This window comes from Eleginops maclovinus, chromosome 8 (genome assembly GCF_036324505.1).
Source record: "Eleginops maclovinus isolate JMC-PN-2008 ecotype Puerto Natales chromosome 8, JC_Emac_rtc_rv5, whole genome shotgun sequence".
Classification (NCBI taxonomy): domain Eukaryota; kingdom Metazoa; phylum Chordata; class Actinopteri; order Perciformes; family Eleginopidae; genus Eleginops; species Eleginops maclovinus.
Genome location: NC_086356.1, coordinates 19,940,380 through 19,968,117, shown reverse-complemented (window position 1 = coordinate 19,968,117; position 27,738 = coordinate 19,940,380). Strand labels below are relative to the sequence as shown.

Here is a 27,738-nt window from a genome sequence, read left to right as displayed (position 1 = left end):
GCTTTGGATCAGAGGATCCATCTTGTGTAGCCATGTGATAATGTGACTGAGATTTCCATGTCTTCTTCAGGGCTGGATCTGTGTGCTCCATGGAATCATTCCCCATGCTGAGCAGAGCCTCCAGCAGGAACATGGAGCGGGACTGGGAGAACGGCTCCATAGCCTCCTCTATCACTTCTATGGAGTACAATGGTGAGCAGAAATCAGCTTTGCCTCCTAGAAAAACAATTCCCACACAACTAAACTGAATTTTTCAAATACATAAACCCTATTGTTAGGGTTAGGGTTATTACGGTAATTGGCAGAAAATACTTGCACCATCACAAAATGACCATTTATGCAGAAAAAATTAAAAACATGGCTAAAAGTATTTCTGATTTTGTCAGTGTCTGTAGAAAAATAGTTGAAACTTTTATGAACTGGCTTATTTTCTTTCTTGGGAGAGTTAGATGAGATGATCGACAACACTCATATCTCTCAGATAAATATAAAACATAGCTAACAGTCTCTTAATTCCCTCTAATTTAATCCAAATAGAAAATGATCCAAAAGTTAAAATAACAATTAAAGGTTTTACAAGGGGATTATGTCATGGAATAAGCTTGTAGGGTATTTATTTTCCCAAAACGATTTATTTACACATAAGACTCTTTAGGGATTATGCATTTACTTAACAATTTGTTTTTCAATTTGTTAAAGGTCCCAAACTCTTCAAGGAGCCGAGTTCTAAGTCCAACAAGCCAATCATCAGCAACGCCATTGCTCACTGCTGCCTGGCGGGAAAAGTCAATGAGAGCCAGAAGAATGTTATCCTGGAGGTCAGTGTTATCACTTAAGAACTTTTTTAAACATCTGTTACTCTCACAGTTATTTTTTTCCATATTTACTATCTAGTTTTATCTGTGTTTCTGATCACAGGAGCTGGAAAAGTGCGAGTCCAATCACCTGATCATCCTCTTCCGTGACGGCGGGTGCCAGTACCGAGGCATTTACTCATTCTCTCCGGAAACAGAAGAGATCGTGAAGTTCACCGGCACCGGGCCCCGCTGCATCGGCCGGAAGATGATCGACAAACTGTACAAATACAGCTCGGACCGCAAGCAGTTCAACGTCATCCCCGCCAAGTCCGTGTCGGCCACTGTGGACGCTCTCACCATCCACAACCACCTGTGGCAGGTCAAGAGACCGGGCAGCGCACGCAGGAAGTGAGAAACTCGACTCTTGTTTTAGTTTCTATCTCACTAACGTTGGGCAGGACCCAATAATCTCTGAGTTGATTGACATGTGACAGGTCTTTAGGCAGTCAAATCAGACTGTGGCAGTGCGGGGAAAAGAAACCGCTGCCAACTGAATGTTTTCTTTGTCTCGTTTATTCTGCATGTCACACTTTTAATTTGTCCTACATTATTAGCCAGTATTAACGACGGATTGAATATTATGTAGCAGTATGGAGGAGATGGACCTTAAAGTTGAATACTAATGGATCTTCTTACAGCACCAACTACTGTACGATACCAAGTGCAACTACAACTTCAGCTTGGCAAAAAAATACCCTACTGCTGTGATTAATCCTGGCGACTATTATTCACCAGTAACTCCTACTGGTAAGTGCTTTTACGGAGAAGGAACTAACTTTTTCTATGTAAGTATGGAGTGGATGTTAGTGAGTGATCATGTCCAGTATCGTTTTATATTTAGTGTGTTTGGGGAAGTGTGTGTGTTATAGAGCTGAATGCTCTGAATGTGTTATTTCACTCTTAAATTATGCTTTAATACTGCAATGGAACTACGGAGCAAAGCAACAACATTTTGTTTGTTTTTAGTTTTGAAACTGCTGTTACAGAAATGGAAGACAAATTATGTTTATACAAAAGGGGATATTGTACTTGTATTACAAACACGAGCCCTTTTCAGACAGTGCATTATACTTTTTCTGCAATAGCCATGAGATGCAAGTGATGTTTTTTTCTTATTTTTTTCTAAATTGTTTTCTTCTCTGAGTTTATACTAACACATGAAAAGGGTTTGTTAGGACGATCTGTCTCAGGTCCTTTTTTTATATATGAAAAACAGGTGGAATTTCTTTTCTATCAACATCATTTCGTTTGTTTGTTGTTGTAGTATTGATTTTGACCACAAGAGGCTGAAGTGTATCACAACTTTATGTCCTAGTAAGAGCAACAGCATTCATTTTTATGTTTTAGTTTAAAATCTTCCAAAATTATTATAACAACAACATACACTTAAATATGACCATAACAACAAGTAATTCCCCCCTAGTTTTACAGATGAAAAAAAGTTATTTAAAATATGTTTGGAAAACTTCTTTTCAACTAGACACACTTTTTTTTCTCCACCTGTTTTACAGATATCTTTTGAAGAAACCCCCTTTTCACCCGTTCTCAAGTCATGAACACAGGAGAGGAAAACTATTTAGAATCATAAACATGTTTCCCCACTTGCCTCTCAGGGCTCCATACTCTCAGTAGTGCATTATATTATATTCACTTCATCTTACATTCCTCCTCCCATACGACGTAGCCTCCGGAGCTCAACATGAGTACCTTCCCTGTAATGACCCACTGTCAACGGCTAGTGTGATGTGGGGGGGGGGGGGGGGGGGGACTGCACAATACTTGATATTTGTTTGCTGCATTTTGTACACTTTTGAGTAGAATATTTTGTACGTTATGTACAAGTTATGTTTACTAAAAAGCAGGCACTATTTTGAGGTTTATTATGTTACAGGCTTCAGAGATGTTATGAGTCTTGTTTTATTGTTTTACACTGTATGTTTATTTATTTTGAAGAGATATAATAAAATGCAACTAGGTATGTATTCTGATGAGGTGTGTGTGCTTGCTTAAGTCTGTGTGCATTATTGTGTGTGTATACAGTATTGTCCCGTAAACGCACGCTCCTCTTTAGTATCCAATCTGTCTCTTTTTCTTAACTGCTTCTCCATTCCTACTTTCTCTCCTGGGTGTGGTGAAGGGAATGTAGTGTGTATAAAATGTTTGTAAGGCTGTTTAGCTCATTCTAACTCTGGCACATAAATCAGTAAACACCATTGTCACAACGATCTTTTTTCAAGAAAAAGCACAGCTCTAACTTGGGTTCCCACACCTTAAAAGTCTGACTCAAGGACTCAATTCCTTCATATTCAAGGACCTGGCACAGCATAGTTTATGACACAGATCGAGATTACAACAGAAGCTTGCATACAACAGTTGAAAAAATAAATTGTTATAATTAAGCAAAAGAGAAACAGAAATACTTATTCACAATGTAGAAGTAACTCCAATTTATATCCTTGCAAATATAATATATATAAATCAAACCCATTTTTAAGGACTAAAATCATGTTAGGCCTTGATTAGTTTACCTTACAAACATTTTAGGATTTCAAGGACCTTTGTGATTCATGGGAAATATCATCCCTAAAGTCACACATTTATATGTCACATGTGTGTTTAATGTGAAAGCTGGTCACCGCTCTCGACAAGATATCATACTAGTTACAAGGACATTTGTAGGGAAGTCATTACAGTTTTTTACAGTTGCTAAGACACTAAAATGACATGCATAGCACAATTATTTAAACGGACACACAGAGAGCAAAACCTCTTCTCAAGTCTCCAAAACTCTAAACACATTTTCTGCTTTACACACATTTTGCAATTCAAAATGGCACTTTTTAAATGCACTGAATATGGTTCTCTGCATAAGACACAACAATCTGACATACAGTCACATGTTTGCCATATCAAAACACTGCCATTCAAAATAACACTTCATGAGCTAATTGGCCAAAATATGTGCCACCTGGCCAAACACCTCAATGCTTGATTGTTAGCACTTCAATCAGGAAGTAAGCACTATAAAAGCACCACAGGTGAGCATCTGTTTTTTACAACAACAATGGAAAATGTCGCAGAGAGAGGAAGAGGAAGGGTGAGAATGAGAGGAGGAGGAAGAGTGAGAGGTAGGGGTAGAGCTGGGAGAGGAGTTCATGGCCAAAGACAACAACTTTCAAATGAAATCAGAGCAACCTGAGTTGATCATGTCCTCAACCATGGGCTGACAATGCGAGAGGCTGGACAGAGTGCAGCCCAACTTGAGCCGTTTTACTGTCGCCTCTGTCATCTGGACATTTAGACTGGAGCACAGGTATGTAACCAAAATTTCTTTCACACTTTGTAGTACACGCCATTTCATAGTGTATCAGTTGGGTGACACCTGTTTACTTCATGAATGACTGATGTCATACACTTACTGTACACGTTTCCTGTATCATTTACTCTACTGTGGGGGAAATATCTTTAGGCTGCAGTGCCCTATGTTTTTGGTTTTTTCCAAAGGACTGAGAGACGCAACCATGGTGGAGGAAGGGGCCTAATGTTCACCGGGGTACAGGAAGCTGCCATTGTAAACTTGGTTTTGGAAAGTAATGAAATCAGATTAAGAGATATTCAAAGTCACATCATCCAAGACAACACCGTATTCAACAACATTCAACAAGTCAGTTTGTCCACATTGGCTTGCGTTCTCAAGCGAAACCAAATCAGTATGAAACCACTTTATAAGGTGCCTTTTGAGAGAAACTCTCAAAGAAACAAAGAGCTCAGAAGAGCATATGTGGATGTGAGTAAAATATTGACTACAGTACACAACATGCAACATGGTTTCCCAGTGTACTGGATAACAGCATATTGACTGATTTTTGTTCTTTGTTTCTAGGGAGTTCTGGAAATGGATGCTCATGCAATCCCGCATGAGTTCATCTTTGTAGATGAGGCTGGGTTTAACTTAGCAAAGACCAGAAGAAGGGGAACAAACCTCATTGGCCACAGAGCCATTATAGATGTTCCTGGCCAACGTGGTGGGAACATCACAATGTGCACAGCCATCTCCAATACGCATGGTGTCCTCCACCGTCATGCCAAACTTGGACCATACAACACAGCCCATTGTCTCACATTTCTGGACAGACTCCACAATATTCTCAAACCACCAGAGCGTATGAATGATGCAGTGCATCGAAGAAACAGGTATGTTATAGTATGGGACAACGTGAGCTTTCATCGTGCAGCCCCAGTCCAAACCTGGTTTGCTGACCACCCACCATTTGTCGTGCAATACCTCCCACCATACTCACCATTTTTGAACCCCATAGAAGAGTTCTGTTCAGCATGGCGGTGGGAGGTTTACGACCGGCAGCCCTTTGTGGCATGCCTCTTTTGCAGGCTATGGAAGAGACGTGTGATGAAATTGATGTGGGTGCGATTCAGGGATGGATAAGGCACTCAAGGCGCTTCTTCCCTCGATGTCTGGCAAGGGAAGATATTCCCTGTGATGTGGACGAGGCGTTGTGGCCAGATCCAGCTATGCGGCAAGATGCTGCCTAATTACAGTATTTTTCTCGCCTCTTTTTTCATATATATTTTTTCTGCACATTTTTTCTGTAATTTTCTTTTTCAGTTTACTGTTTTTTGTTAGCATATTTTTGTTCACTCCAATGTATCTGCTGTGCATATTTTGCATTGACTTTTTTGGTGAAAAATAAAAATAACAGCAGCATGTGTGTGTATCTGCAAATATTTCTGTGCATGTGAACAATCTGAAGAATTTTCAACAATTTGAACTATTTTAGTATTATGGCAAAGCTTACTAAAGAGGTTAGAGCTTTACATTTTGCCCAACAGTGTGTAGTTGGTGAGGCAAAAATCTGGTAATATGAATGAAGTGTGTGCCGTTTGGTGCAAAAGTTAGATTTTCATAATGGTATATGTAGTTTTGGTTGCAGTACTTCATTTTGCAGCATATATGAGGTATTTTGCAGTTTGGGTGTGTGGCTGTGTGAATTGTGTTAAGTATTTTGATAAAACCAGGATAGTTTCCAAAATTGTGTTTAAGCAATTGTAAAAAACTGTAAATGGATCTCCCAAAATGTTGACATGTTCTTTAAAGGTGCAGTATGAGACATGGTGAGTTATTTACTTTTAAACCACCAAAGTTAACTAACACTATTAAGAAAAAGTAATGAAATAAATATATCTATATGTATTGTGTTGCACAGATATCTACTGAAATGATCATGTTGAACAGCTTGCCTCGGCCCTTCTCTTGATCTGACCTCAGTCCAACACGAGATGACAAAGAGGAAGTACAGTTGCCCTGACGGCTTGTTAATCACATTTGAATAAGTTGGTTGAAGTTAGTAGCACACCTAAATATGCATAAAGCCTTTGACAACAAAGTTAAACAATAAAGAGCAATAGAAATAAAAGCAATACACCCGCTCTAGTGGAGTGAAGACAGGAGGTTTGGTGCTGAACTTTCAACGTGTTTTCCGGTACATATTTGTATTGCATCGGAACTGAAAAGTCGGCAGACTGGGGATCCATCCATCCATCCATCCATCCATCCATCCATCCATCCATCCATCCATCCATCCATCCATCCATCCATCTTCTCCCGCTTTTCCGTCAGGGTCGCGGAGGTAACAGCTCCAGCAGAGAGCCCCAAACTTTCCTTTCCCTGGCCACATCAACCAACTCTGACTGGGGGATTCCAAGGCGCTCCCAGGCCAGCGAAGAGATATAATCCCTCCACCTGGTCCTAGGTCTACCCCTCGGTCTCTTCCCAGCTGGACGTGCCTGGAACACCTCCCTAGGGAGGCGCCCAGGTGGCATCCTCACTAGATGCCCGAACCACCTCAACTGGCTCCTTTCAACGCGAAGGAGCAGCGGTTCTACTCCGAGTCCCTCCCGGATGACTGAACTTCTTACCTTATCCCTAAGGGAGATGCCAGCCACCCTGCAGAGAAATCCCATTTCGGCCGCTTGTATCCGCGATCTCGTTCTTTCGGTCATGACCTATCCTTCATGACCATAGGTGAGGGTAGGAACGAAGATGGCCCGGTAGACAGAGAGCTTTGCCTTCTGGCTCAGCTCTCTTTTTGTCACAGTGGTGCGGTAAAGCGACTGCAGTACCGCTCCCGCTGCTCCGATTCTCCGGGCCATCTCACGCTCCATTGTTCCCTCACTCGAGAACAAGACCCCGAGATACTTGAACTCCTTCACTTGGTGTAGGCTTCATTCCCTACCTGGAGTGGACAGTCCATCGGTTTCCTGCTGAGAACCATGGCCTCAGATTTGGAGGTGCTGATCCTCATCCCAGCCGCTTCACACTCGGTCGCGAACCGATCCAGTGAGTGCTGAAGGTCACAGACTGATGAAGCCATTAGGACCACATCATCTGCAAAAAGCAGTGGTGCAATCCTTAGCCCACCGAACAGCAGACCCCCTCCCCCACGACTACGCCTCGAAATCCTGTCCATGAATATCACAAACAGGATTGGTGACAAAGCGCAGCCCTGGCGGAGGCCAACCCTCACCGGAAATCGGTCCGACGTGCTGCCGAGGACCCGGACACAGCTCTCGCTTTGAGAGTACAGAGATTGGATTGCCCTGAGTAGAGACCCCCTCACCCCATACTCCCGCAGCACCTCCCACAGTATCTCCCTGGGAATCCGGTCATACGCCTTCTCCAAATCCACAAAGCACATGTAGACCGGATGAGCGTACTCTGAGGCCCCCTCCAGGATCCTTGCGAGAGTGAAAAGCTGGTCCGTCGTTCCACGACCAGGACGAAAACCGCATTGTTCCTCTTCAATCTGAGGTTCGACAATCGGCCGGACCCTCCTTTCCAGCACCTTAGAGTAAACTTTCCCGGGGAGGCTGAGTAATGTGATACCTCTGTAATTGTCACACACCCTCTGATCCCCCTTTTCAAAAAGAGGAACCACCACCCCGGTCTGCCACTCCTTCGGTACTGTTTCCGACTTCCACGCAATGTTGATGAGACGTGTCAACCATGACAGTCCCTCAACGCCCAGAGCCTTCAGCATTTCTGGGCAGATCTCATCCACCCCCGGGGCTTTGCCACTGTGGAGCTGTTTAACTACCTCAGTGACTTCCCCCCGCGAGATTGGAATTGATCCCCCTTCATACTCCAGCTCCGCCTCTAACATAGAGGGCGGAGTTGTCGGATTCAGGAGTTCCTCAAAGTGTTCCTTCCACCGCCCTAACACACTTGAGGTCAACAGCGTCCCATCCTTACTGTACACAGCTTGGATGGTTCCCTGCTTCCCCCTCCTGAGGTGTCGGATGGTTTTCCAGAACAACTTTGGTGCCGACCGAAAGTCCTTCTCCATGGCTTCTCCGAACTTCTCCCACACCCGCTGCTTTGCATCGGCCACGACTGAGGCTGCTGCCCTTCGGGCCTGTCGATACCTTGCAACTGCGTCAGGAGTACCCAGGGATAACATATCCCGGAAGGCCTCCTTCTTCAGTCGGACGGCTTCCCTGACCACCGGTGTCCACCAGGAGGTTCGAGGGTTACCGCCCCTTGAAGCACCTAAAACCTTGAGACCACAGCTCCCTGCCGTAGCTTCGGCAATGGAGGCTTTGAACACCGCCCACTCTGGTTCAATGTCCCCAGCCTCCACAGGGATGCCTGAAAAGCTCAGCCGGAGCTGTGAGTTGAAGGCCTCCTGGACTTGGGACTCCTCCAGATGTTCCCAGTTCACCCGCACTACACGTTTGGGCTTACCAGGTCTGTCCAGAGGCTTCCCCCGCCACTCGACCCAACTCACCACCAGATGGTGATCCGTTGACAACTCCGCCCCTCTCTTCACCCGAGTGTCCAAAACATGCGGCCTCAGGTCCGATGATGCGATTACAAAATCGATCATGGACCTTCTGCTTAGGGTGCTCTGGTACCACGTACACTATGAGCATCCTTATGTTCGAACATGGTGTTTGTTATGGCCAACCCATGACTAGCACAGAAGTCCAGTAACAAACCACCACTCCGGTTCAGATCAGGGGGGCCGTTCCTCCCAATCATGCCCCTCCAAGTGTCTCCATCATTGCCCACGTGTGCGTTGAAATCTCCCAGCAAGACTAAGGAGTCCCCTTCAGGAGCCCCATACAGTACTTCTTTCAGGGTCTCCAAGAAGGCCAAATACTTCTTGGAGACCCTGTATGTGTATGTATTTTGAATTAACTAGGGAACTTATTATCTTGCATTTTCTTTAGTAGTCATTATTGCGGAGTGTTATCGACTAAAGTCTCCTCCCACCTGTCATCAGAAAGTAGTGTGCTGTATAGCATATGAGCACTATAGAGCATACATTTAAGAAGAATCATAATAAAAGCACTTTACAGGGAGGGCTCTCAGCTGTCATATTGCTTTATATTTCTCCCTGTTGCTGTATTTTCTCTTACTTAAGACATGCCAGCTCGCACCCCCACATTAAAGCACACAGGTGTTTTCTCTTGAGTGTCCTGATTAGACCACAGCTTTCTCCTGATTGACGGCGATGTGACTCACCTGTTAGTCACTCAGTGCCTTCCCACCTTCCTTTTTCACATCATCTCATCGTTTCAACCCTGTTTCCTTGCTTCTATCTCCTTTCCTTCCACCAATTATTTTGTTATTCAGTATATTTTACACAGGACCAAGCTTTATACGTGTGTGGTCTTTCCATTTAGGCTGTTAACTATGAAAAATCTGCAAAAAAAAGTATTTTATTAAAGAGCTTTATATTTATCGTCATGAAAAATCCCCAAAGTATTCTTTCAAATCACCATTTCTATGTTGAAGACATGCAGCAATACAATGGCACTTTCAATGTGTTTTTACTTCATGATATAGCACTTTATTGGTCAAGTACAAATATTTTTTAACATGAAGTGAAAGTCAAATATTCTTACAGTACAGGATGTAGCATTTTAGAAATGCATACCTTGTCCAAAGAGCCATACATGTACATTCACAAGCACATTTATTAATTGAGCAGTGCTTAAAGTAAAAGTTTTCTGATTCCTAATACAGTACAAATCAAATAAATCTGAATGGCACAATACTGCATATATTGCACAGCCTGTTAAAAGGGTTAAAAACTGTTAAACTGCACTTGCATTGCAAAAACCTCATCCAACCTCAGAAATGTGAGGAACAACAATATTTGTACATCATTTAATATTCAAAACCTTTCACTACTGAATAACTAGGGAGCACAGGGGCCGCCATAGAGGAAAAAAAGTAATTTATTCATTTCAGTGGTTTGTCAAAGTTAAATAAATCCTGGATGCTCACAATATCACCCACACGCTCTCTTTATCCTTGTTTATTGGCTTGTCCTAACAACGTAATACAAAGCAAGTATTGAGAATAGGTCTAGATAACTCACCCGAAGCTAAAGTAAAGCTTCATTAAAGAGTATTTATTCATGTCTCTATAAACGAAGGACAGATGCCTGCAGCAGGTGGCAGCTGGGATGAATGATTTGGCCTTTTGCATGGCTAAAGTTATTAAAGATTTAATTTGTGGACATAATTGAATCAAAATCTGGTAATGATTTCATTTAAGTTAGGTAATTTAATTATATCTTGTGCTCACAAATGTGAATAGTGTCCTTTCTTCCTCTATGGCTACTGCCGGGCTCCGTTAGCAACTACTTCTACGATTCAGCTACAAAAATAAGCTTTAAAGGAAAGCTTTAATGCACATATTTTATTTAAGTCACATAGTGTTGAATGTTATGTTTTATTTGACTTGAATGAAGGTGAATAGAGTATGGACCAGAGACAACTAGAATAAATGCATCTGATCTAAAAAGATAAGAAAAGACTTTATATTTTTCTGAGAGGAGTCACTACCAATAAAACAATAAACAACTCCAAACAGTGGTTGGGGGAAACTCACTCTAATCAAGGACGATACTGCAGGTATGATGGACCTGATTCAAATCTTCCTTTTTGATTGACACACTTGTCCCTGAATGCTCATCTGAGAGAGCTTTCACAGCAATGAACACAGTTACTCTTACTTACAACGTCGGAGGAGAGAGGATGAAAATGTCACAGGGGACAGTAGGCACTCATAACACGGTTGCAGACTGCAGCGCTGGAACATTGTAGCACAGGCTGTCCTCTTTCAGACTGCACGGATGCAACCAGCACCCCGTGAAAAGCTGAAGGGGGTGTTTATTAAACGGGACTGTATTAGTGGAGGTTAACGTGTTTCTCAGAGTTGGGTGTCCTCTCTGGGCTCTGTTTCGGACTCGTGTCTCTCTTTCAGGCTGCTTCTGTGGAGAGGAGGCTCCTCTGGGACGTGAGCCAGAGGGTCCGATCGAATCAAATACCTGAAAGAGAAACAAGAGGGCAGATAAAGAAATTAGAAACTGTGCAACAATTTGAAAGAGTCGCTATGTGGGACCGCTTTCCGAATCCCCTTAAGTGCAGAAGTCACATGAAGAAAGAAGAGGATATGAAATTTCCCTGTAATCCTCTCAAATAATAGGCTGCATAACTGTCTGGGTCAGTTCTTTTGTAGAGGAATATTAAGAGCTGGAGCCAGGGACTTTTACATATAATTGAAGGTTTGTTGTATACAAGCCCTTAACAAATGAGTTCACACAATGCTGATGAAAGCTAATTCATGCTCATTCGCGAGGTTGACCCACAGGCTTTAAGTGGACGTCTGTGTGCAGCTTCAAATGTGTGATCATGCAGAATGTTCATATAGCAAGCATGTGAGTGGCAATGTTCCAGTTTTTTTGGTGGCGTGTGCACCTCTTTTTATATTGCGAGGAAGAAGAAGAAAATAAAAAAGGGGATTGCTTTGAGGAGAGGTTGTGCGAGAGAGCTTTGATTTGGTCTCCATCGAATCCTTGGGGAATTGTCTAGCTTGTTAGCTCTTAAATGCCCAAGCTAGTGGCTTACTTTGAGCCATCTGCTGTTTGTTGTTAGAAAGGTACCGTACATTGGATTTTAAGAGCTTTTTGGTTGACTGCTGTGGCTGGAAAAAATGTGAAAAGAGTTAACAAAAAAAGTAAACTTGTCTTGGAAACCTAAACAGCTATGTAAGACGTGTTAAAGCTCTGTGCAGATCTGGGGACGAATAACTCCAACAAGGGGGTTATCTTCATGGATGTATAAAGAGAACTTGATACAGCATTGACGGCAGGACCCCGTTTAATCCTTTAAAAGTTGCTCTGCGGTGCATGAAGCCAAAATATCCTGCCTCTCGAGAGCAAGAGTACTCTATCTGGACGCATAGAGAGTGTGCCAATTTGCAGTGCCACGACCGTTCCTGGCTCAGTAAAATGAATGGAGAGAGAAAATAACTCTGGATTCAGCTTTTATCACATTCTACAACTTTTAAAACTAAAGGACTGAAAATATGGGCAATACAAGTGTCCGTTCTGGGTAATTGATATCGTTACAAATTAATCATATGCCTATTTAAAGTCAATTGTAATGGAAGTACCATCATTTGGCCACTATGACAATTCCCTTAAATGCCAGCAGAATAGCAGAACAACTGTCCATGGACCAATGCCTCATTACATTCAGGAGCGGGTCCGAATCATTGGTTGGATCCCAAACTTTTTGGTTAACCCTAAACCTAACCCTAAGCCTTAGAAGTGATATATCTGCTCTCCAATGCAATTCTAGTTCTCTGTGGCATTTAATTGCGAGCAATCCAATTCAAGTATTCAATTTATACAAGAAAAGATTTATCTTGCAATGTTAATGAAAGTGGAAAAATAATGTGTGTATTAACTCAGATCAGAACAAACAAACACTCAACAGAAAACATTCTTGGCGGAGGCTTTCATTTGTCAAATGAAGTCAAAGTGGCAAAGCAATATTTATTTTATTTGTTTTCACTATTGATCTCCTTCATATCCACTGTGAAAAAAAAGATTGTCACTTGGAATCATTTCTGACAAGATTCACACAGTATAATACACTTGCAAGAACACCCACAAATGAGACAGCTTCGGGAAAGCTGAGAAATAAACAGAAGCAGTAGTGACTCAAATTTCACCAGATTACCATTCTTGAAAAACAAGACACTCGCCCACGCACACAACAGGAGCGACACAAAAGAGACATGCTTACACAACGTCATTGAGCTCCAGCCTGGTGTCAGGAGAAGGGTTGATCAGGACGTAGGACAGTGTGTTCTGGTGATCGTTCTGCTCATCTGAAACAGGAAAATCATCTCAATCAGAAAACTGGATTAGTCAGATTTCTATGACTCAGTTATGATACTAATTTCTAGCTGCTACAGGATTGTTATGGGTTTACCTTGTAGGTATCCCAGGTTGACTCTGTTCATGACGTCGCTGGCAGTCAGGTTAGTGAGGTCTTCTACAAACAGAAACAAACTTTTTAAGTTACTACTCACGGTTGTTAACTGGTGATGAAACAGTCTCAGTTTAGTATTCATGGCTCTATATTGCCTACATAAGCAAACAAAAGCAAGACAATTTGATATTTCGAAATAAACTCAGAAATATACACCCGGTTGGATTACCTGTGACGTACTGTAGGATTAAACAGTTTATAGAAATACAATGTATTATTATTATTATTATTATTATTATTATTATTATTATTATTATTATTATTATTATTATTATTATTATTATTATTATTATAAGGGGGTTTTCTATTGGAATAAATATTTTGTGGTTTTTATTTTATTTACAGATTTGCATTGTGTGATGTGGTTTTATGGTTGGTGGCTAATCAACTTTATTTCATAATTTTGTTTTCATAGTTATAATATTAAATATCTACAAATAGATACATTTGCTGATCGCCAAGCAGTATTCTAAAAATGCAATGGTATAATAAAAAGTTAAATTGATAAACCAGATTAAAATCTTTATGACAAGAGGGGGTGTTGCGCATTGGAAAAAAATCCGCTTTTGCCTGCAGGGGCCGCCAAAATCAACATAAAAGTTCCCTTTGAGCTGCTTAAATCTGAAGAAGACGTACAGTTTTGGGGAAATGAAACTTCTGACCAGTGGCCTCATAACCTTCCTCACCATATCCGGACGTGGGGAGGCCCAGATGCCTCATGCGGTTGCGGACCAGCTCCGACAGCTCCTCCCTCTCGGAGCGACGGTAAAGGTTGAGGCGCTGCTGAGCAATGCGCTGGGCGTGGTCCCTGCTCGAGTCGCGGCTCGACCCCTGCCACCTCACGCTCTTCTTACTCAGACGCCGGGCCCACTGCATGCTCTTCTTCCTCAGCAGGGGGTGATCTGACTGGTCGTTGCTGCGAGAATCGTCCCCTTTCTCCTTGGTGTCCTCACATTCGTCAACACTGACTGACACCTGTGACTAAGGTGGAGTGACAGGAAGTAACCTTCACAACACCTTTCAGTGTGTTTATGATAATAGAACTTCATTAGTTACTTCAGTAACATGTTTTATATGAATGAGAATATTCCATATCGAAATAATTTGGGCATCTGCTCCATGAATCAGAACTATTCTAAAATTCAATCAGTTCCTCTTTTGCAAAATGGTCTCCCTTCCACCAAGTAAAAAAAAATAAAAAATAAAATAACAGTAGGTATTCAAACCAAAAATCGAAAATATAACCTCTTGGGCTGCAATTAACAATTATTTTAAGACCCGATTACTCTGCCCTAAGGTCTATAAAATGTTGAAAAAAAAAGAAAAGTCCATGATGATTCTTTTTTTATGACACAATACAAAGAAAAAACTATTCTAAAAGGCTCAAATGACTTCCTTGCGGAGGTAGCAAACATGTTATTGTGTCCAAGCTGGATGTTTAGATTTATACGACTTACATTATCATCTCAGAGATCTCACCTCAGAAGTCGGGAAAACATGAGATTCTGTCCGATAGATCCCAATAGGAATTTCGGCACTTGAGGAGCAGAGTTTCTGAAACAGTCTGCCATAAGTACTGATCCACAGATCTTCCTCTGTTACCTTCATCTGGAATGGGAAACACAGGGGTACTAAGACACTGTGTTAGATTCTTTGTTTTTCCTCAGAGATGTTTTTTATTTGATTAAACTCACAGCACAGAGGTATCCGGATCCTGGAGTGGTGTCCAGCCCCAGCAGCAGCCTGGCAATAAGGATCATGTAGTCCTTCACAAAAGACTGGAATCAAATAGAAGCATTTAACATTAACAGTAAAAACTAAAAACCATGGTTTTCTTCCTATGACTGAACACAAGAGGGCACTTTAGCTTTATTCTGCCGCTCAGTTTCTTCAGGTAGCACTGCTGCTGTAAGATTTCATTTCTTTACCTGGCATTGGAAGTGTTATTTGAGGTGCTTTGCTGTAGGTGTGTACCGACCTGATACAGCAGGGTGTCCAGCATGCTGATGCTGAACACTCGCCCTGCAGCGAAGGGTAGGCGAAACATGAAGGCCAAGTTGGAGCCTTTATCACGCTCTTTCTGTGTGGGAGAACCAAGACAAATTGAAACAGCAATGATTTTAAAGTTCTGTCACTTTTCTGATAGAAAGTCAGAGGGAAATGGCAAACGTAAAAAAACAGTGTTACAGAAAGAAAAATACTCTCTTCTGCAACTTCTTTTAGATTCATGCTCATAACTCATACTGCCCCATTCACTGTGTTTTACCTTCTCCAATTTGGAGAGGGCCAGTGAGTAGCAGTCCTTTGCCCTGAACTGCATGAATCTCATGTTGGAGGGGTGAGTCAGCTCTGTGATGATGCTCAGACTAGGAAACAACCTGGAGAAAGACAGAAGGGTGTGCATAAAAAAAAATGCAATGCGTACCTTACTACAGCAACAACATCTGGGCTTTATGCGTATATATTGTTCTTATTCCTGCATCTTAATTGCACTGTTATGTCTATTGCAATATTTCATTACACTTTTTCATTTCTAAGACAGGATTCTCAAGGCCAAAATCTTTGCATATCACAAAAAAGCCTCTGAATCTTTGAGTCATTTACGAATATTGACCTACGTTTGTATTTGAACTTGCTTTTAAGAGAGGTCTTAAGAGAAATACACGTCAGATTCGTGACGTATTCTTAATGATTATTAGACAAATCGACATATTTGACAAAAAAATATTTACATACTATTTAGAAAAAATCCATACCAATACGTGAAGATTCCTGATTTTTCAGTTTCTACCTCATTCAACTTAATACCTTTGGAATGATAAACCAAGACCATTTAAACTCAAACTGGGATGAGACTTTGTGAAACTAGGATGGACATTTTTTGCAATTTTATGGACCAAATCATAATTGGCATAATATTGACAATATTAAGCAGATTAATAGGTAATAGAAGTTTTCATTAGTTGAGGCATAAAAAAAAAGCAAGAATTTGGTATTCCCCCCCTCGGCCTGTGACTCTAAATGTCATGCCATTCAACTTTCAAATGGTTGTCACATTAGTATGACATATTCAAGATTCATACAATGAAGTTTGACTGTTTCTTGAAACTGTTACTACTTGTTTATTGTGTAGTGTTTTGGCTGATATAATCTCAATGAGTCTGCCTGATCAAATAAACAGTAAACCTTTAAATTGACAATAAGTTTAACAATACTTCTGTCGTCCAAACATGATTTCCAATACAAGTTTCACAGTGACATTATACCATGCCATTGATAATATTTGATATCGATTGTGATACAACCTGCAGAATTACCTGAACATAGTCTGCACATTGACAATAGTTTTGGCATCAGCCATGTAGTCTTCCTCGGCACTCATTGTACTCTCTTTATCCACCACCACCAAATTATCAGCATAGATGATGCCACACTGCAGCAGGCTGTCCAGACTGAAACACACACACACACACACACACACACACACACACACACACACACACACACACACACACACACACACACACACACACACACACACACACACACACACACACACACACACTATAAGTATAAGACACCAATTTCCCTGGTACATGCTGTAATGTACATCCAATGAAATATCAGATGAGTACAAAAACTTCTTCAACATGTTGTATGACTATAATATATAAAAGCACTTTTAAATGAAATGCAGAAGCTAATCAACCCTTTCCAAGAACCAGCACCTTATCGTGGTGGAGAGGTTTGTGTGCCCCGATGAACCTGGGGGCTGTGTTGTCTGGAACATTGTGTTCCTGGTAGGGTCTCCCATGGCAAATTGGTCTCAGGTAAGGGGCCAGACTAAGATTGGTTCAAAAAGACTTCATGAATGAACATAATTGGAAGCGAGGATACCCGGCCCGGAGGAAGCCCGGGGTCCCCTTCTGGAGCCAGGCCCAGAAGGAGGACTCGTCAGCGAGCGTCTGGTGGCCGGGCTTGCCACGGAGCCCGGCCGGGCACAGCCCGAAAAAGCAACGTGGGCAACACCTCCGCTTCTCCGTCCCGCGGGCCCACCACCTACGGGAAACAACGATGGGGTCGGGTGCGCTGCCAGAAGGGTGGCAGTGAAAGCAGAGGGTCTCGACGGACCAGACTCAGGCGACAGAAGTTGGCTTTGGGGACATGGAATGTCACCTCTCTGGGGGGGAAGGAGCCGGAGCTTGTGCGGGAGGTGGAGCGTTACCAGTTGGATCTGGTGGGGCTCACCTCTACGCACAGCGTCGGCTCTGGAACCTTACTTCTGGATAGGGGTTGGACTCTATTCTTCTCCGGAGTTGCCCAAGGTGTGAGGCGCCGAGCGGGTGTGGGGATACTCACAAGCCCCCGGTTGAGTGCCGCTTTGTTGGAGTTTACCCCAGTGGACGAGAGGGTCGCCTCCCTACGCCTGCGGGTCATGGGGGGGAAAACTCTGACTGTTGTGTGTGCTTATGCACCAAACAGCAGTTCAGAGTATTCGGCCTTCTTGGAGACCCTGAAAGAAGTCCTGTATGGGGCTCCTGAAGGGGACTCCTTAGTCTTGCTGGGAGACTTCAACGCACACGTGGGCAATGATGGAGACACTTGGAGGGGCGTGATTGGGAGGAACGGCCCCCCTGATCTGAACCGGAGTGGTGGTTTGTTACTGGACTTCTGTGCTAGTCATGGATTGGCCATAACAAACACCATGTTCGAACATAAGGATGCTCATAAGTGTACGTGGTACCAGAGCACCCTAGGCAGAAGGTCCATGATCGATTTTGTAATCGTATCATCGGATCTGAGGCCGCATGTTTTGGACACTCGGGTGAAGAGAGGGGCGGAGTTGTCAACTGATCACCATCTGGTGGTGAGTTGGGTCGAGTGGCGGGGGAAGCCTCTGGACAGACCTGGTAAGCCCAAACGTGTAGTGCGGGTGAACTGGGAACGTCTGGAGGAGTCCCATGTCCAGGAAGCCTTCAACTCACACCTCCGGCGGAGCTTTTCAGGCATCCCTGTGGAGGCTGGGGACATTGAACCAGAGTGGGCGGTGTTCAAAGCTTCTATTGCCGAAGCTGCGGCGGGGAGCTGTGGTCTCAAGGTCTTAGGTGCCTCAAGGGGCGGTAACCCTCGAACCTCGTGGTGGACACCGGTGGTTAGGGAAGCCGTCCGACTGAAGAAGGAGGCCTTCCGGGATATGTTATCCCTGGGTACTCCTGACGCAGTTGCAAGGTATCGCCAGGCCCGAAGTGCAGCAGCCTCAGCCGTGGCCGACGCAAAGCAGCGGGTGTGGGAGAAGTTCGGAGAAGCCATGGAGAAGGACTTTCGGTCGGCACCAAAGTTGTTCTGGAAAACCGTCCGGCACCTCAGGAGGGGGAAGCAGGGTACCATCCAAGCTGTTTACAGTAAGGATGGGGCGCTGTTGACCTCAACTGATAGTGTGTTAGGGCGGTGGAAGGAACACTTTGAGGAACTCCTGAATCCGACAACTCCGCACTCTATGTTAGAGGCGGAGCTGGAGTATGAAGGGGGATCAATTCCAATCTCACGGGGGGAAGTCACTGAGGTAGTTAAACAGCTCCACAGTGGCAAAGCCCCGGGGGTGGATGAGATCCGCCCAGAAATGCTGAAGGCTCTGGGTGTTGAGGGACTGTCATGGTTGACACGTCTCGTCAACATTGCGTGGAAGTCGGAAACAGTACCGAAGGAGTGGCAGACCGGGGTGGTGGTTCCTCTCTTTAAAAAGGGGGATCAGAGGGTGTGTGCCAATTACAGAGGCATCACATTACTCAGCCTCCCCGGGAAAGTTTACTCTAAGGTGCTGGAAAGGAGGGTCCGGCCGATTGTCGAACCTCAGATTGAAGAGGAACAATGCGGTTTTCGTCCTGGTCGTGGAACGACGGACCAGCTTTTCACTCTCGCAAGGATCCTGGAGGGGGCCTGGGAGTACGCTCATCCGGTCTACATGTGCTTTGTGGATTTGGAGAAGGCGTATGACCGGGTTCCCAGGGAGATACTGTGGGAGGTGCTGCGGGAGTATGGGGTGAGGGGGTCTTTGCTCAGGGCCATCCAATCTCTGTACTCCCAAAGCGAGAGCTGTGTCCGGGTCCTCGGTAGCACGTCGGACCGTTTTCCGGTGAGGGTTGGCCTCCGCCAGGGCTGCGCTTTGTCACCAATCCTGTTTGTGATATTCATGGACAGGATTTCGAGGCGTAGTCGTGGGGGAGGGGGTTTGCAGTTCGGTGGGCTAAGGATTGCACCACTGCTTTTTGCAGATGATGTGGTTCTAATGGCTTCATCGGTCTGTGACCTTCAGCACTCACTGGATCGGTTCGCGGCCAAGTGTGAAGCGGCTGGGATGAGGATCAGCACCTCCAAATCTGAGGCCATGGTTCTCAGCAGGAAACCGATGGATTGTCCACTCCAGGTAGGGAATGAAGCCTTACCCCAAGTGAAGGAGTTCAAGTATCTCGGGGTCTTGTTCTCGAGTGAGGGAACAATGGAGCGTGAGATGGGCCGGAGAATCGGAGCAGCGGGAGCGGTACTGCAGTCGCTTTACCGCACCGTTGTGACGAAAAGAGAGCTGAGCCAGAAGGCAAAGCTCTCTGTCTACCGGGCCATCTTCGTTCCTACCCTCACCTATGGTCATGAAGGATGGGTCATGACCGAAAGAACGAGATCGCGGATACAAGCGGCCGAAATGGGATTTCTCCGCAGGGTGGCTGGCATCTCCCTTAGGGATAAGGTGAGAAGTTCAGTCATCCGGGAGGGACTCGGAGTAGAACCGCTGCTCCTTCGCGTTGAAAGGAGCCAGTTGAGGTGGTTCGGGCACCTAGTGAGGATGCCACCTGGGCGCCTCCCTAGGGAGGTGTTCCAGGCACGTCCAGCTGGGAAGAGACCGAGGGGTAGACCTAGGACCAGGTGGAGGGATTATATCTCTTCGCTGGCCTGGGAGCGCCTTGGAATCCCCCAGTCAGAGCTGGTTGATGTGGCCAGGGAAAGGAAAGTTTGGGGCTCTCTGCTGGAGCTGTTACCTCCGCGACCCTGACGGAAAAGCGGGAGAAGATGGATGGATGGATGGATGCAGAAGCTAATATGACAGTCTTACTTGTCGATGGTCCCAGCCATGTAGTAGACCATGGGAAAGCAGCAGATGGCCTCCAGGAAGTGATTATCCGGCCTGGGGAAAAAAATAACATATGATACATTTATTTGCAATTCTCTTTTTACTGGCGTCCCTGAAAAATCTTTAAAGAAATTGCAATAAATTCAGAATGCTGCGGCAGGATTTAACAAACACAACAAACAAAGACCACACTTGCCCCTATACATCAGTGACTGCCTGCAAGCACACTCAGATCCTCCAATGCCTTTCCATTAGAAGAAGCATTTCAGAAGAAATCTGGGGGGGGGGGTTGCTTTCTGTTTATATGGCCCCAGACTGTGGAACAGCCTCCCATTGGATCTTAGAACAGCAAACTCCATTTAAGTTTTTAAGAGTAAAATAAAGACCTATTTTTTAATTTGGCTTTACATTTGAAACCACTGCTTTATGGTTCTGTGATATAACTTTTTCTGTTTATGACTTATTTTTAATAATGTTCCTCACTTTGTTTTTCATTACTCGTTGTTATTTTATTGTATCTTGTCTTGCTCTGTTAATAAATAAGTAGTGTATTTATATGTATTTACAGTGCATCTGGTCCTTGTGTACAATGCTACTGTGATGTCAGAATCATATAAAATAAACAAAAAAACTGTTTTACTTTTGTTTTTGTATTGTGTGTTACTGGAAGAGGAGTTATGAAACAAAAAAACTATTAAAGAAAATGTTTGGCATGGAAACAGAAATAAACTAATGCACCAAAAGCCCCAAAAATGCAAGAAATACTTGATGATCCAAATCTTTTGGTTAATTTGGGATAAAGTGTCTATGCTTTATCAAACTGCTCTGCTGCTGAACTTCATTTTGTCATGTGTTTACGCTAAAGCGATGATCCGTCTGGTGCTGAGCACACTCAGAGAGATTTAGTTGCTTTATTACTTCCAACACATGGAACAACTCTTCATGCATCTGTCGAGACCCAAGGCTGTCGTAAGCACTCAAATGGAAAGTGTGTGGGTGTTTGTATTTGTGCGACACTGATGGAAGGGGAGGGGAAAGCTACATGTTTGGGGGGGCAGGGAGTTTATTGTTATGTATGTGTTTCTATGATAGTCCTGAGAGCTCAAATGTGGGGGCTGAAATGGGACACATCAGGGTTGCTGATGAAAGCGCGCTCAGTGTTCACCACAGAAATCTTTTACTTCATCTTTTTAATTATTTTTTTCTCTGCTTGTAGCAATATGTAGAATTTCAGTTCAAGGCAATGCAAGTTGCTATGGTTACTGTCTGGAGAGTGCAGCGTTTTCATTTTTCTTCGTCCCTCAAAAACACAAATCACTGAGTTGCAGCAGTAACCTCACATCAGGGCTAACAATGGACCTCCACCTCCACAGTCTTGTCCTTAAGTGCAACACTGACGGAAGCTTTCCGAGAAATGATGTTTCCTGGAGTGAAATGGTGAAAGAATGACTGAAGGTTAAAGGAAAAGATTGTGTATGTCTGTGTGAATGCCACTGATTGAATGATTGGTTGATAGTGTTTTTCCTTTTTCAGACAAAGAAACCAAGGTCTATAAAGGATGCAATGTTAAAGCTCTTTTCCCAACATAGTCCCAAGAGCTTTGAAGTCAAAGAAAACGCAAGCCAAGCACAATACATTAAACTGAGAAAAAACTCAAATAAATCATGAAATTGAAAATCAAGTCACTAAAATGTAAGAAAAATATGAAATAATTCGAACAACAATTTAAAATGTTACTTTAAATATTTGACTGTTCCAAATATAATCAGATTTTATAAACTTCAATATTCTGTCAAGGCACTTTACAAGGGTGGACACTTGCCCTGGTATTATATTGAAAATTGGGTGTTTGTTGTCCTATCCTCATTGGGACCAAGTATGGAAAAACAACCCATTCTGTGAGGACATTTATGATTGTGAGGACCTTTAGGATGGCCCTCACAATAAAAGTGGTGTGTGCATGTGTGTGTGTGTGTGTGTGTGTGTGTGTGTGTGTGTGTGTGTGTGTGTGTGTGTGTGTGTGTGTGTGTGTGTGTGTGTGTGTGTGTGTGTGTGTCTTTGAATGTGAACTCACGGATTATCCAGCAGCAGGACAATGGGGTTGAGTTCTTTCCTGGGTCTGTAATAAGCTCTGAGAGGAACTATAAAGTTATAAAGACCATTCCCTGCAGTCTCAGCAGACACAATGATGAGCTTGTTTTTAAAACCATAAGCCTTAGCATCCTCAAAGCTGTTGTGCCTGCAACCCTGCATAAGAAATACAAAAACAAAACAGGTATTTTAGGTTTGCGTTTAAGTCGTGAAGGACAGAGGGAGAGGCGGATAGGAAATGATGGAGGCAGTAAGTAATTGAGTGACTAAGTTGGAGCAGTGACTGCCCACCTGGTCCAGTCGTAGGCAGCAGAACGGAGCTTTCTCTGCCAACAGATGGCACAAGGTGGGCGAGCTCCCGATGTACGGAGAGTTTGGGGGATAACCTTTCACATACCTGCAAACAAATCCAAAAAGCTTGAATGAAACATTGCATGGAAACAGACTCTGTTCAAAAAAGGATTTCCAGTACCAAAAGAAAAAGCTGGTTTCCTAGAAGTCCTTTAGAAATAAGATTTCAATGCACTCAGGTCTAATGCATGCTGGGCAAACTATTCAAAGAAGGATATTACATAATTTATCTTTTGGTCAGACAGTCTGAGAGGTTGCATAGTGGGAACAAACAACAAGACTCATTTGGATAGCATGTGATTGTTCGTTTGATTTGCATTTTGCAGGTTTAGCATATATTAAACGACTGTTGATTCAATTATTTTAGGTTCAATCAGAAATGGGACAGCATTCATTAATTGAAGTGTAGAACCATAAACAAGTTTAACTTATTTACATAAACTAAAAGAGCAAAAGTATGAGTACTTGTGCAGAAATATGTCCCCCGGTTACACTATTTTATGTTAAAGAATACATATTGATAAGTAGTGTGGTAGTTACTGCCATGAAGCTAATTTTAACTTTTATAATCAGATCTTATGTTGTTTGTAAAATGTTAAACTGCTATGTAACAAATAATTGCAGCTTACGCACAAATGAAGGGAAGTTAAACCACAGTATTTCTCTAGTAAGCAGGATTATATAACATTTAAAGGTTACTACAAGCAAGAAGCACATCCTATTTGTACTTAACTACTAAATTACTTGTTAGTTTCCTTCACTGGACAAAAGACACCCTTTTAATAACTTCAAGGTCATAAATAGTAAAATAACTGTTACTCAAAGTCATCAGAAGAAACTACATTGTCATTTTCAACAAAAGAAGTCTAACTGCAACGTAAACAAAATGGAGGTCAGGTAACGTTGGGCTTGAATAGAACGTAAAAGTATTCTTTCTGCACTGTCAATGTTATCATTATCTAATAGTCTGCATTATTTACTCCTTGTCATTTGGTTTTTAAAGTTTGATTATTAATGTTCAAACAGAAACCTTACTCGGTAGATTTCTCATCTGTGAAGACAGAGTCATCTTCTGATTGGTCGCTGAGGAGGTCACATGGCAGAATGGAGGAGGAGTCGGCAATCTCCTGCACTGGAGCGATGCTCGGCCGGCGGCCCCCTGCCCCGTTTACTGAGGGTGGGACCAATTTACCAACAGAGACATCAGGGGGACTCGTATTGTGAAGATCCATGGCAACCGTGCCTGTAAACGATATTCACTTCGCTTTATACCACACATAGGAACAACTCCTCCTTCAGTGAATGACCAACAGACACAGCGGAGCTCACTGTGCCAGATGACAAAAAGGCACAAAAAGACCTCACAGAGACACAGAATGATACAAAGATGCGCCAAATGACCACAAAGACACACCTGAAACCACTACAAAAAGACACACTACATTGAGACATAAAATGACTTTAAAGACACACAAAATAATTACAAAAAGACCACAAACTTGACTACAAGAATATGCAAAATTATTGCAGAAAGGCCGAAACTATTTTTTTTACAAATGTACAACGAAACATACAGTGACTAACTAAAAACAGACCAAGACAATTGCAAAATAACCTTAAACAACTACAAATAGACACAAAATAACTACAAAGAGACCAAAACAATTACAAAGGGGAAATTAAACTACTACATAGAGAAATGCAATTACCAAAAAGACTCACATAAATGATCAGACACCTACACAGCGATGCACAGTAACTATGAAGTCTGTGTTTATTTTTCCAGTTTAGGTGAGGTGGGGTCTTTTGTCCCATTATGCTCCTGTGCCTCTCACCCATGCTGGCGATGATGCTGTGCACAGGAAGCTGCGAGGGTCCGTCGTAGAGCCCCCCTGCCGGGCGGCCCTTCTTCTCCTCCTGGTTGAAGATGACGGAGTTCTCCTCCTTGGTGATGTTGATGTAGTAGCAGGTGTCGGTGGCGGCCATGATGTGGCGCGGGCCAGGGTTCAGCAGGATGCTCTTGTTGTCTTCCTTTTTTATACCGATCAGACACACGCCGTACCTGCCGACACACGATGGCTGTTAGCATAATATGCTTTAGGATAATATCTAGGGATGCAACGATAGCACTATTTTTCAGACCAAGTTTAAGTACAAGTATATCCATGTGAGTACTTAATAATACCAAGGCAGTTTGACTTTTGGCCCTCCTCTTGACAATTTATATCCTTTTTACACGGCTTAGTTGAATATTCAATTCTGATTTGTCAATACCGACATTCCAGAGGTTATTAATTAAGGAAGATCAAGGGAGGAAGATCAGGAAAGAGAATGGAAAATATGTCAAAAGATGCAGCGCTGGACAACAGATAAATTTAAAAAAAGCTACTTTTAACAGACTTAGACTTAGTCACAATAAACATCGGTGAGAGCTGCTGTTCATTTCAATTACGTTGTTGAAGGAGGAACATAAGCCTCAAAGGAGGAACATAAGCCTCAAAGGAGGAACATAAGCCTCAAAGGAGGTACATAAGCCTCAAAGGAGGTACATAAGCCTCAAATTTCAAACTATTTTTTTCAAACTACACAAGAAAGGGTTCTCTGGTCACGCAAGAGTTAAATTCAAATGTTGCAGCACTGAGATGAAAACATCAACTTTCAGTTAGAGAAATAAATCACGTACTCTTGCTATAATCAAAAACGTTCTCTTTTCACATGTTGTTATCTGCATACACAAAAGAATAATCTAACAGCCCTGTAACTGTCTCTGTACATTCTCAACTTGTCAGCATCTGAAGAAGATGCTTTAGCTTACATGTCAACTCACTTCTTGTGAGCATGAAAGGAGGCGTATGTAAAGCTTTTGCTGTTATACTCTCCAAAGAACTTGCTGTCACACACTCGGATGTGGTACACCTCGTTTCCAGAGCAACAACCGTACATCCTCTGCCACTGCTCCGGGGACTGTTGGCCCTCTCTGCATTCACACAGGGAAAATAAAACACACATACCACAGATCAGTGAGCCTAGCACTTTTTAAAGGGTAAAACCAATTCGACACATATTCATGAAGTCAGGCTAAATCCCAAAAACCTTCCATATCCCCCAAGACCCTCTGGGTGTTCTGTCGTGTTCCTGAGTCCCCGGGGTTCTCTGACATGGCATGTCTATAATAATTTAAGGCTTTGGGAAAAACTCAATACAGCATAGTATCTTAAATATGAAGTATTGACCTTTTATCACACATTTTTGCAAAAATAAATCAAATATTTTTTCAGTCAACTAGACAGTTCCAGTCTGTCGGGATTGGAAAAAATAGGTCCAAATAAGGATGGTAACATGCTTTTTTTTAACGCACCATAACTTTATCCTATTAGATAAAATCGACGTTGGCATTTTGTATAATTTGCAGAATAGGTAATTAATACTAATACAAAGCATATTGCACAAATATTCTATATCTTATGAATAATATAGTATTGTTGGTCCTCTTGTAATTCCAACCCCTTAAAACAAACTAGCTTCTTCATACACAATCCACAACCAGAAAGCTATAATATTCATGTGCACCTTTTGTATTAATCTTTGCAATCTCAAAGCCTGTTTGCCTTATAAATACAATTTATTTTCTTAAGAGCTGCCAGGAGTAAAGAAAGTGCCGTAGCTCAGTTTGCTCATTGATTCCCCTTTCGCAGTTTCACTTAGTCACTGACATCAGCTTTTTAAAGTGATCGGTCGTCAAGCTGTGAAAAATAATTTTCCACCAGAGAGCTTTTCACACTGTTTTACAAAGAAATCCATTTAGTCACTGCCTGATTTTTCTTTTTGCCTCATTGGTCTCTCTCTTTACTTCCTCTGAACTTTTGTTTCAATTGGGGTTATTCTCCTCTCTGTGCCAGTTTCATAAACACATCTCTATACTTCATCAGACATAAACATGTGAAGAAATGTTAACTTCACACTGAGAAGAAGAAAAAAAAGCTAAGCTAAGAAGGCTGACCGTCCGCGGGAGGTGTGTACGAGGAGCGTGACCAGGGTGGAGGTGGCCGGACACACACAGTTGAGGGCCAGCATGGCGTACTTGAACTCCTCCTCACACACAACATGATCTGAAAAGAAGCAATAAGTAGAAGTTACTCAGCACAACATTTTCCCTGTTTCCAGTCTGTATGCCAAGCTAAGCTAATCAACTTTCAGCTCTTGCCTCATAATAATCTAGGGTGACCAGACGTCCTCTTTTGCCCGGACATGTCCTCTTTTTATGTCCTGTCCGGAGCGTCCGGGGGGGTTTTATAAATTCATGAAAACGTCCGGTTTTCACAGTTTTTCATGGGACCATTAAGCGTGTACTTAAATTGAATGGCGCTTTGCACAGAAGTCTACTGTACTTAGACTTCCCCCCCAACAATCGCAAGTGTCCTCTTTTTCGCCACCTCAAATCTGGTCACCCTAAATAATCATGCAGTTTTTGACCACGCTCACTGACGCCTGGGAACATTTGGCCAATTTACTTTCAGTTTATTTTAACAATGTGATTTCACCAATCTTTCCAATATTATTGCATATCAGTTGTAAGCTAGCTAGCTAACGTCTAGGAAAACAGACTAACTGCCAAGAGTGAGTGACAGTTTCCGTTGTGTTTTGAGCTGTGTTTTTATATTTGCATTGTTTTTGAGAGCGCAGCGCGTTTCTCTGTTTTCGTGCGTTTGCACCTGTCGCCCACCGTAGCTATACTGTAGGCTAAGAGTAGTATTCATTTTCGTATCTAACTATCTTCCAGAAAAAATGTAAACGTTACACTGACAGTAACGTAACTTTTACCTGCAAATTTCACATGGAACTTATTTTCAGGTTTGAGTATCTGAACATAAAGGGGGCAATTCGGAGCAAAGTCCTTCACAGCCCAGGCTCTCAGGATGGTCTGATGGTCCTGAGGGAAAACAG

At 42.8% G+C, this 27,738-nt stretch overlaps 2 protein-coding genes across 3 annotated transcripts in view; one reads left to right on the top strand and one right to left on the bottom strand.

Annotated features, from left to right (window-relative positions):
• Positions 1-2,845, top strand: part of camsap1a (calmodulin regulated spectrin-associated protein 1a) — a 38,810-nt gene extending 35,965 nt beyond the window's left edge. For both annotated transcript variants that reach the window (XM_063890117.1, XM_063890116.1), the window contains 3 exons: positions 71-192; positions 700-818; positions 919-2,845. In XM_063890117.1, the coding sequence (XP_063746187.1) occupies positions 71-192; positions 700-818; positions 919-1,209 (532 nt within the window). In that variant the 3' untranslated portion in view covers positions 1,210-2,845. The remainder of the gene's footprint in view (positions 1-70; positions 193-699; positions 819-918) is intronic.
• Positions 2,846-9,776: 6,931 nt separating this feature from the next.
• The window catches only part of kcnt1a (potassium sodium-activated channel subfamily T member 1a), a 42,289-nt gene continuing 24,327 nt past the window's right edge, over positions 9,777-27,738 (bottom strand). The window contains exons 15-31 of the mRNA XM_063888828.1: positions 27,616-27,724; positions 26,795-26,903; positions 25,622-25,771; positions 24,630-24,856; positions 23,830-24,037; positions 22,735-22,840; positions 22,427-22,599; positions 20,335-20,406; positions 16,547-16,681; positions 15,496-15,607; positions 15,208-15,309; positions 14,924-15,007; positions 14,709-14,837; positions 13,916-14,210; positions 13,170-13,232; positions 12,981-13,065; positions 9,777-11,215 (exon numbers count right to left, since the gene is read on the bottom strand). Of these exons, the coding sequence (XP_063744898.1) occupies positions 11,098-11,215; positions 12,981-13,065; positions 13,170-13,232; positions 13,916-14,210; positions 14,709-14,837; positions 14,924-15,007; positions 15,208-15,309; positions 15,496-15,607; positions 16,547-16,681; positions 20,335-20,406; positions 22,427-22,599; positions 22,735-22,840; positions 23,830-24,037; positions 24,630-24,856; positions 25,622-25,771; positions 26,795-26,903; positions 27,616-27,724 (2,277 nt within the window). The 3' untranslated portion in view covers positions 9,777-11,097. The remainder of the gene's footprint in view (positions 11,216-12,980; positions 13,066-13,169; positions 13,233-13,915; positions 14,211-14,708; positions 14,838-14,923; positions 15,008-15,207; positions 15,310-15,495; positions 15,608-16,546; positions 16,682-20,334; positions 20,407-22,426; positions 22,600-22,734; positions 22,841-23,829; positions 24,038-24,629; positions 24,857-25,621; positions 25,772-26,794; positions 26,904-27,615; positions 27,725-27,738) is intronic.